Source organism: Myotis brandtii, unplaced genomic scaffold (genome assembly GCF_000412655.1).
Source record: "Myotis brandtii unplaced genomic scaffold, ASM41265v1 scaffold2658, whole genome shotgun sequence".
Lineage (NCBI taxonomy): Eukaryota > Metazoa > Chordata > Mammalia > Chiroptera > Vespertilionidae > Myotis > Myotis brandtii.
Genome location: NW_005360118.1, coordinates 166,815 through 177,497, shown reverse-complemented (window position 1 = coordinate 177,497; position 10,683 = coordinate 166,815). Strand labels below are relative to the sequence as shown.

Here is a 10,683-nt window from a genome sequence, read left to right as displayed (position 1 = left end):
CATCCCCAGCCCCAGCTGCATCCCCAGCCCCAGCTGCATCTCCAGCCCCAGCTGCATCCCCAGCCACAGCCACAGCCACAGCCACAGCCACAGTCGCAGCCACAGCAGTAGCTCCAGCCACTTCCCCAGCTGCATCTCCAGCCCAAGCTCCAGCCCCAACCCCAGGCCCAGCTGCAACCCCAGCCACAGCTGTAGCTACAGCCCGAGCCCCTGACCCAACCCCTGCCCCAGCAGCAGCCACAGCCCCAGTTGCTGCTGCATTCCTAGCTACCACCTCAGTCCCTGCCCCTGTTGCAACCCCTGCCCCAGCTACAGCCCCTGCCCCAGTCCCAAGCCCAAGCCCAAGCCCAAGCCCAAGCCCAAGCCCAAGCCCAAGCCCAAGCCCAAGCCCAAGCCCAAGCCCAAGCCCAAGCCCAAGCCCAAGCCCAAGCCCAAGCCCAAGCCCAAGCCCAAGCCCAAGCCCAAGCCCAAGCCCAAGCCCAAGCCCAAGCCCAAGCCCAAGCCCAAGCCCAAGCCCAAGCCCAAGCCCAAGCCCAAGCCCAAGCCCAAGGCCCTGCCCTAGCCTCAGCCCCAGCCCCAGTCCCCACAAGTAAGTCAAAGCCTGCAAGTCAGGAGCCTAGTGTGACTCTTCGCAAGGGCAACCAGGAGGGGCAGATCTCAACTAGCTGGGGAAATCTTATTTCAATGGTTCTTAGGAGTCACCCCTTCCCCAGGCTAGAGAGGCCCCAAGGGACAGCCCTAAGGGCAGCTCCAGAGAGCCCTAGAGAGCCCTGTACTTTCACAGCCTCGGAGAACAGGGAGCCTGGTTCTCTCCCTGAAGGGGCCATCCCTAGTCTCAAGGACAGGCATGGCTCCCCAGCTGGGGTGGCTACAGGGGCTGGCACAGGGGGCCTGGCTGAGGCAGGATGTCAGCCGCAGCACAGAAGCTCTGAGGCTAACGAGGCTGCAGTGCCCAGGGCCCCAGCTCCGCTGTCGCTGTCGGAGCAGAGGAAGCCTGGCCCTGCACCCATTCCCTCTGCCAGGCGGGACCCGCAGCCTGTCCCCAGGCCACGGAAACACAGCATGTGTGAACTAGCCAAGAGCTCTGAGCTGAAGGCCAGCCAGGCGGCCCCAGGAGAGGCGCCAGGGAAGAGGCCCAGCCCTGTAGGCAGCAGGGAGGTCCTCACAGAGGAGCAGAAAGAGGCCCGCAAACTCATGGTGTTTCTGCAGAGGCCTGGGACCTGGGGGGTGGTGGAGGGGCCCCGGAAGCCCAGCTCCCCTGCCCGGGAGCCGGCTTCGGCAGCAGCTCTGCAGCGGCGGCTGGACCTGGGCAGCTGCCTGGATGTCCTGGCCTTTGCCCAGCAGCACGGGCAACCCGTCCTGGCCCAGGAGACCTATGCTTTGATGAGCGACAATCTGCTGCACGTGCTGGGCGACCCGAACCTCTACCGGCAGCTGAGTGGGGCCGACCGGGAGCGCATCCTGAGCCTTCGAACTGGCAGGGGCCAGGCTGTGCTGGGGGTCCTCGTGCTGCCCAGCCTCTACCAGGTGAGCCGTCCAGGGCTCACAAGGGGCCCTCGAGTGGAGGAGGCTCCTGCCACAGGTCCTGCGCCCCTGCCTCCTCCATCGCACCTGCACGTGTTCAACCCCCAAGAGAACACCTGGCGGCTCCTGACCCAGGTGCCGGAAGAGGCCCCGCTGCGGGGCTGTGGCCTCTGCACCATGCACAACTACTTGTTCCTGGCAGGGGGCATCCGTGGCTCAGGCTCCAAGGCCATCTGTTCCAATGAGGTCTTCTGCTACAACCCTCTGACCAACATCTGGAGCCAGGTGCGGCCCATGCAGCAGGCCCGTGCCCAGCTCAAACTGGTGGCCCTGGACGGGCTGCTCTACGCCATCGGTGGCGAGTGCTTGTACAGCATGGAGCGCTACGACCCCCGCACAGACACCTGGACCTCACGGGCGCCCCTCCCCGCAGGCACCTTCCCTGTGGCTCACGAGGCTGTGGCCTGCCGTGGGGACATCTACGTCACTGGGGGCCACCTCTTCTACCGCCTGCTCAGGTACAGCCCGGTGAAGGATGCGTGGGAGGAGTGCCCCTATAGCGCCAGCCACCGGCGTTCCAGCGACATGGTGGCACTGGGGGGCTTCCTGTACCGCTTTGACCTGCTGCGGGGGGTGGGTGCCGCTGTGATGCGCTACAACACCGTGACAGGCTCCTGGAGCAGGGCCGCCCCCTTGCCCCTGCCGGACCCTGTCCCGCTGCGCTGCACCGTGCTGGGCAACACCATCTACTGCCTCAACCACCAGGTCACTGCCACCTTCACGGTCTCCGAGGGGACTGCCCAGTTCCAGGCCAAGGAGCTGCAGCCTTTCCCCCTGGGGAGTAAAGGGGTCCTCTGTCCATTCATCCTGACTCTGCCCCCCTCGGACCCGCTACAGACTTCCCTCTGAGCTGCGCCAGGACTGCCGTGCCCCTCTTCAGGCAGACTCTGGGCCAGGCTGTGAGGCGGGTGGGGCAGGGGAAAGGGGCTGCTCTTCTTTCTGGGACAACTTTCCTTTTCTGTTATAATGAGCCTCATGTCTGGCCCTCCTTCTCCTGCGCGAGAGCCAGGCTCCCTGTACCTGGAAGCTGGTGGCGTGGCGTCCCTACCACAGCCACGTGCCTCCTGCTTTATTATTGAGTCCTTGCTCCAGTGCCTCAGCTTGCTCTCAGGAATCCTTCTCCGTGCAAAGGACCCCCACCGGCCAGATTCCTGCCACAGCACCAACCACACTGCCTGGAAATAATCCGCCAGGGACCCCGGGGTCCCCATGAACCTGGACTTGGCTGGCTGAGGAGTTGGCAACTGCTGGGCCCAGGAAGGAGATGGCTTCCCTAGGCCTCCCAGCTAGGCAAGAGGCCCATGAGGGGCTGGAAGAGGGAACAGGGAACAAATAAGTCTCCAGAAAAACGTTCTAGCCTCTGGGATTTTCTGCCCGTCCTGAGGCCTTGGGGAACCTGGCTTGGCTGTTCCCAGAAACAACTCTTAGGTCCCCTTTGTCTGAAACCCTTGTCTGTGACACTGCTCTGCTGTCTGGAGCCCCTGCCCATAACCCCAGCCTAGACCAGGACTGCTGGGGCTCATGTCCTTCTGCAGCCTTGTGGGGTCTCTCCCACCTGCTCAGCCCCTCCATTTCCCACCCCACTTCCCACTAACTCTCTTCTTACATGAGACCTGGGCGCACCCCAGCTCTGCCCCTTATTAGCTGTGGGACTTGGGCGAGACATCTGTCTTCTCACCTGTGAAGTGGGGATAATGGGCATGTCACTCAGGGGAATTCTGAGAACATAGGTCACATATATGAGCACCTGGCACAGCCCACTTTGGAACCCTCCACAGGAAGGAAAATAAATCTGAATACGGCAGCCCGTCCCACCCTCTGACCTGGTTTGTCCCTGGCTGGCCCTTGTTGCTTTTTATTCTATGCTTGTCACTACATATGCTTCATTCATTGGCAGCATCTGCATCTTACACACCCCACATTTTGTTCACAAGGTTTCACATGGAGCTGGGGGGACAGAAAGGAGTCCTCAGGATGTGCTTGAAAATAAGTTTATTGAGAAACAGGTGCAATGCATGCAGCTGTGTGTTTGGGTCACTGTTTCTTTGCCAGGCAGAGAAGGCTCCACCCGCTGTGGCTCTGCACACAGACAGACCCAGCATGGCGGCTGCGGGGTGGGGTCGGGGGCCTACTGTGTGCGCTTGGTCTCACTAAGCAGCTCTTGCCAGTTCTTCTCCATCTCTTCCTTGCAGTTGAGGAAGGCGTCCTCCAGCCGGCGCATGGACTCTGCCAGGGTGGGGTTGGTGCGTATCACCACCATGTCGTAGGCCATCCATGTGGCTTGCACTGCAACAACCAGACAGGCCTGGTCAGGCCACAGGATGGGGCTGTGGTGCCGGAGCACCCCAGGGACCATACCAGGCTGAGTGACCCAACTATTCTAAGGAGAGAAAGCTGGGCAGCCACTTGATACAGGGCTCACAACCTCCCACCCCCCCCACCCCCCGATTAAAACTACTCCCTTCACAGAGCAGTAATGAAACTTCTCTAATCTCACACAAGCCTTAACTTCTGGATATATCAGCCATGACACTAAAAGGCTGCAGGCCAGTCTGATATGAAATGCTAGGAAAAATGAGAGCAAAAGCAGACCCTTACCTAGCCACAGTTCACAGCTAGTGGCTGAAGGGTGACCCTTAAGAAGTCTTAACACCCACCAAGCTTACAGGCTCAGGTATGGCTGACCACTCCCACTCCTGCAAGGCCCTGAGTCTCATGTTACCTCGTGCTCAGTGGCCTGAATGCCTGTCCACCTCCACCCGGGCATCTCTGTGCTTTAATTAAAAGGCCAGTCCAGAGCTTCTCCTTCTGGGAGGGTTTGCTGCACCCCACATTAGGTGTCCTCTGGTGCTCACACTACACTGACCGACTTCCTTGCCCTTTCCCTTTAAGAGCAACTTGAGGGCAGTGTCCCCTGGGCCTACAGGTGAACATGTGTTGCTTGTACAGAAACTCCACCCCCTTTTCTCTGTAGTACCCACCCCATTAGTATGGCTCTGCCCTCGAGAACTACAAAGAACGAGGGTCCTAGCCCTTCTGCATGACAGGAAGAGTTGTTAGAAAAGGTATGCACAGTATCTCAACAGACAGGGCTATGACTGTACAAGTGCAGGAATTCTTGAACTTTTGGAAGCATGGGAGTTCCTTGGGACACCTGTTAAGATGTAGACTGCTGGCCCCTCCTACAACTCAAAGGTTCTGTCTAGCAAGTTGGGAATGGTGCCCAGGGACCTGCATCTTAACAAGCATCTGGATAATTTTGGTGTGGTGGGTGGGTGGGAGGGTGGGGAGGCTGCTGACCATTCTTTCAGACCAACTGGACAGCAGGTGGAACATGAACTGAGAATCAGAGTCTTACTCCAACTCTCCACTTGCTGGCTGTGGAACCTACAAGTGACTTAAACTTGTTCACCTCAGCCTTCTCATCTGTAAGGGTCAGACAACGTCCCAATCTCATGGCTCCCCTTGAAGATTAAGTAAACTGCCTAGCACATATTAGGTGCTCAAGAAAGAAGAAACTTTTACTATGAAATAAATAATTGAGGTAGTTAGTGCAAAGAGTTAGGGTAGGTAAGAAATTAAAATTCAAGATAAAAAATGCTCACAGAAATGAATCTCATATAATCCTATAATGCAGCTGGAATTCCAGCTGAGTTTCCTAAGGCCAAAGCAGAAAAGGAAACATGATCAGCTACAAGACTCAGTGACCATAAAATAAAAACAAACTCACTGTTTAAGAATCTTTTATCCTAAGAAAAAAACCTGTCCTATAGGTATATTTTATGAGAAGTGTAATGTAGTTGAAAATGCCCTTGATGACATCCTACCTTAAACGCAAGGTATTCTTCCATGACTATAATTGTAATCACAGGTGAAAGAAAGCTAGTGGCATAGCACCAAAGCACAGTTCAGAAAAGGCACTTCAATGAGACACCAAAACACAACAGCAAGTTCACAGCCCTCTTCTGATTTGATCCAAGAAAAAGTATATAGAATACATAGAACAGAACTCAAGCACCAGAACACTCTCAAGCAATATATGTCTCGAGTTTTCATTCATTCAGTATTTATTGAGCACCTCCTTTATGCTGGCATTTTATCAGGCAGCCATGACAATAAAGCTGTACAGAGGATAGACACCCCCTACCCTCATGCAGTATCTATCTATACTAGTTGCAGTGGGAGGAGACAGATAAACATACAAGACAATTTCAAATTGTGAAAGGTGCTGTGAAGGAAATAAGTAGTATGTGTTGTGATAGAGAAATGGGGTAGGAGGAGTCATATTACAGGCCAGGTAGTGAGGGCAGGCACCCTCTGGGGATTTTTGGTAAGGATTGTGCAGCAGCAAAGCCAAGGTCATAATCAGTGGAGGGGCCTGAACAGCAGGTATTCTGAGAGGCTAATCAGAACTTGCCTGTACACTTTGAAAACCCACTGGGTAAAGCCAAGGTCCTTGCACGGAAATTAAGAAACAATGGTCAAGTTGTATGCTGTGAACTCTGAGGACCAAGAACTGCTCCTGGTGGCTACCTGGGCAAAAAAAAAAAAAAAAAAAGCAGAGCCTAGCAGCCATTTCTGCATAGAATTCTGCATAGAAGGGTTCTCAAGTCAAGGAGAAGCCTCTGCACTGAACTGCCTGCCTGCATTGTATTGCTGCTAGCTGAGCCAGCCCTTATAAAGGAGTTCCTGGAATCCTATTTCAACCATTAGGACTGAGGCTTTCCCAATCCAATCAGAGCTGTGCAGCTCAGACCAATTGGAGCAGCTCTATTCTGACCAATCAGGGACGAGGGGCTGGGACTTCTGTCTATATAAGCCAGCTCCCAGCCTACCAAAGACTGACCCTGAACACCACCTCACAGCAGAGCTTCCTTGCTGAAGGAGGGGCCTGGCCCAGGGCAGCTGTGATGCAGTACTGTGGAGCTCAGCAGTACTGTTTTCATAGTCACGCTGTATTACCGTGGAGCTGTTTGCACCAAAGAAAGTTTCCTTCTTCACTCCAAATTGGGGATTCCTGTTAGCGTTTGAATTGGCACCAATGACCATTGGTGGACAGCACCTAGATGCAGAATTTAGTAAAGGATGAGGATAGTGTCCCAAAAATCTGTTTAGGAGAGAGAACTAACTAGTGATACAGTAAGTGGATTTGCTTTGGGAGCCTGGAAAGTAGAATTGGAAGACAGAGAGCACAGGGAATGAGACAAGAGGGCTAGCTGACCAGGAAATGGGATGATGACAAGCCTGGAGGTCACAGGCCACAAGCTAATTCAAATAATTGGCAAAACAGACCAACCAACGTTTTAAAATGTAAATGGGTGAAATTCTACCAAATTTTGAAAGAACAGTTAATGCTTATCTAATACAAGTAATTCAAAAAATTAGGAAAAGAAGGAAGACTAATAATCTCACTATATGGGCTGGTGTAATTTTTTAAGAAAAGCATTTCCTAGTGGCATTCCACTTATATAGCAGAAAATTTGAGAATAGAGATAAGAAAAAATCCTATATAATAAAAGCCTAATATGCTAAGTGTTCGACCGTTCATTCGACCGTTTGACCAGTCGCTATGATGTGCACTAACCACCAGGGGGCAGAGGCTCTGACTGGTAGGTTAGCTTGCTGCTGGGGTCCAGCCGATCAGGACTGGATGAGAGAGGCTGGACATGCCCTGGAGCCACCCTCCTGCGATCCCTCCCTGGCCTCTGAAATATTTCTTCTAATTAATTTCCTTTCAATGTGCACGAATCCATGCACTGGGCCTCTAGTAAATACGTAATTTTCTCTAAGCTGGTTTATTCCAAAACAAAAGACAACATGAGAAAAATTGTAGGTCTACCTCACATGAATATAGATGTGAAATCCTAAATATAACATGAGCTAATGAAATCTAACAGTGTGCTAAGATAATATGTTATGATTAAGCAGGATTTGTGAAAGAAATTCAAGGATGCTTAAATATCAGAAATTCAATCCCTATAATTAACCACATTTATAAAAAGAGGGAAATAATAGAAATATCTCAATGCAAAAAAGGCAGGTAATAAAGTTTAATAATACCTATTTGTGATTTTAAACAATCAAAACTCTAACAAATTAGGAAGAGAAGGAGACATCTTTAACTTACTAAAGGTGATATACCAAAAACTTATGGCAAACTCATATGTAATGGAGAAACTGTGGATACATTCCCTATAAGACTGGTATCAAACAAGGGTGCTTCTACTAATATTATTGTTATTGGATATGCTGGTAAATGGAATAGAAAAAAAGAAATGAATGGTGTAAGGATTGAAAGGTAAAACTATCAGTATTTATAAATTATAAAAATGTATCCTATACAATAAAAGCCTAATATGCAAATTGTCCCCTCAACTGGGAGTTCAACTGGGAGTTTGACCAGAGATGGGGCCAGCCGGCCAACCATCCACGGCCCCTCCCCGGCTAGTGGTGGTGGCAGGCAGCAGGGGGAAGGGTGGCTCCGGCCAGAAGCCGGTAGCTGGCAGCCAGCAGCGGCTAGGGACCCTAACTATGCATGAAATTTCGTGCACTGCGTCTCTAGTATGAAAAAATAAAGATTTAAAAACTAAGTCAATCTTAAAAAATAAAAGTTAAAAGGGGGAATATGCCCTATTAGATATCAAGACAACTTATACATTCCTATTTTAAAAATAGTGTGGTACAGACAAATAGACCAATGGAAGAAAAAAGTAAGCTCAGAGATAGACCTAAGTATATATGGGAATTTAGCACATGACAAAATAACACACACAAAAAATCAATGAAAAAAGGATAGTGTACTCCAGATATACTAAAGATATAAGTATGAAAGGTACAAATAATATTTATAGATCAAAATTTAGCAGGTGTAGGGACTTCTTAAAAACCACAAACCATAAGGCAAAATTTGGTGGATTTATTTTTATAAAATTTTTAAAACTAAGGACAATACGGACAAAGTTTTCATAAAAATGGTAGAATATAAGAAATTTACAGTGCATAAAGCTAATAATGGGTTAATATCAAGAATATATAAGAAACTACTTCAAATTGATAAGACAGGAAATTCAATAATTTTTTAAAAACCCTGAAAAATAACAAGTATTAGCAAGGAAGTGGAGAAATCTTGTACACTGCTGGAGGGACTATGAAATGGTGCACCATTGTGTAAAATAGTTTGACATTCCTTAGAAAGCTAAACATAGAATTACCATATGACCTAGCAATTCTACTCGTAGGTAATACACCAAACAATTGCAAACCAGGTACTCAAAACAAATACTTGTACACATGTGTTCATAGCAGCACTATTCACAATAGCCAAAAGGTGGACCTATCCATCAATGGATGAATGAATAATTAAAAATATGACATTCATACAATGGAATATTATTTGTGGATATAAAGGAGTAAAGTACTAATACATGCTACAATAGAAATGAACCTCGAAAATGTTATGCTAAGTCAAAGAAGCCAGAAACAAAGTGTCACATACTATTATATGAATCATTTATATAAAATATCCAAAATAAATAAATTCATAGAAAGTAAAAACAGACTGGTGGTTGCCAGGGGCCAAGGATAGAGAGGTATGAGAACGACCACTTAATGGGTACAGAGCATTCTTTATGGGTGATGAAAATGTTTTGGAACCAGACAGAGTTGGTGGCTGCATAACATGGTGAATATATTAAATTTCATCAAATTTATACTTAAACGGGTTAATTTTATGTTATGTACATTTCACCTTAATAAAATATTATTTAAATTTAAGCTGTAGATACTACTAGTATAATTATCTTTACTTTTCAGAAGTGGAATTAGCCAGATTACACAACTAATAAGTGGCACAGGCAGCATTTGACCCAGGTAATCAAGCACCAGTGCCCATATTTTTAAGTATTTACGGTATACTATTTCTTATGTTCCATAAGAGGAAACCCAAAAGATTAACAAGCATATGAGAAGAGTCTGGAACTCATCAGAGAAATAAAAATGAAAACACTCAGCTATCATTTTACACGCATTATACTGGCAAAATTAGAAAGCTGGATAATATCAAGTGTTTGTGAGCTTGTGGTATCTAAGAACCCCTAGGCACTGCTGATGGAAGTAAGTTCTGAATCAGACATTCTGTGAGGTTATCTGGTAGTGTCCCTAAAAGTATTGATCCATGGGCATAGATGTATGAAGATGTTCACTGCAGCCTGGTCGCCCCCAACTGCCCTCCCCTGCTGACCTGGTTGTACCTAACTGCTCTCCCCTGCAGGCCTGGTTCCTCCAAACTGCCCTCCCCTGCAGGCCTGGTCCCTCCCCAATTGCCCTACTCTGCCAGCCTGGTCACCCCTAACTGCCCTCCCCTGCAGGCCTGATCGCCCCCAACTGCCCTCCCCTGCTGGCCTGGTCCCCCCCAATTGCCCTCCCCAGCTGGCCTGATCACCCACAACTGCCCTCCCCTGCTGGCCATCTTGTGGCAGCCATCTTATGACCACATGGGGGTGGCCATCTTGTGTGTTGGGGTGGTGGTCAATTTGCATATTACTCTTTTATTAGATAGGATCATTTGTCATTTGCTGAATACTTGAGCTTAGGTCTGGTACTGTGTGTGTGCCTAGTTATTATTTCTGCTCTCAAAAAGATAACAATCCAATTGCAGTAATTAGATGCAAACACATAAAATAACTAGAAAATAATTCAAGGCACTATTCAGTGGAAAGTGTCAATTTCTGTGGCACAATTGTTACCTGGTATAGAAGTTGAGAGGTGGTCAGGGAAGGCCTTAGTAAGAAGGCACTTGATTGGAGCTTGAAAGTATAGGGAGGATGTGAGCTACTGGAAAGAAGGGCCAAGGCACCCTGCCTGGGAAAACAGCCTACCTGAGATTTTCTCCATCTCTTCCAATATCTTTTCCAAGTCTTTATTCAGGTCGGACAGCATTTTCAGCATGTTGTCGCAGTTTCTTTCCCCAGGGTCAGATTCAGCCATCTAAAGAAGATGCAGTGAGACAGACTCGAGTGAGGGGTGAAGGGTGAGGAGACTGGGGTGAGGGGTGAGGGGTGAGGAGATTGGGGTGAGGGGTGAGGGGTGAGGAGATTGGGG

The 10,683-nt window shown here is 49.3% G+C and overlaps 2 protein-coding genes across 2 annotated transcripts in view; one reads left to right on the top strand and one right to left on the bottom strand.

Moving 5' to 3' along the window:
* Positions 1 to 684: 684 nt before the first annotated feature.
* KLHDC7B (kelch domain containing 7B) lies at positions 685 to 3,373 on the top strand. The gene has a single exon (XM_005868249.2). The coding sequence runs from the start codon at positions 685 to 687 to the stop codon at positions 2,431 to 2,433; it is 1,749 nt and encodes a 582-aa protein (XP_005868311.1). The 3' UTR covers positions 2,434 to 3,373.
* A 319-nt stretch (positions 3,374 to 3,692) lies between these two features.
* The window catches only part of SYCE3 (synaptonemal complex central element protein 3), a 7,665-nt gene continuing 674 nt past the window's right edge, over positions 3,693 to 10,683 (bottom strand). The window contains exons 2-3 of the mRNA XM_005868230.2: positions 10,461 to 10,569; positions 3,693 to 3,870 (exon numbers count right to left, since the gene is read on the bottom strand). Coding sequence (XP_005868292.1) covers positions 3,713 to 3,870; positions 10,461 to 10,569 — 267 coding nt within the window. The 3' untranslated portion in view covers positions 3,693 to 3,712. The remainder of the gene's footprint in view (positions 3,871 to 10,460; positions 10,570 to 10,683) is intronic.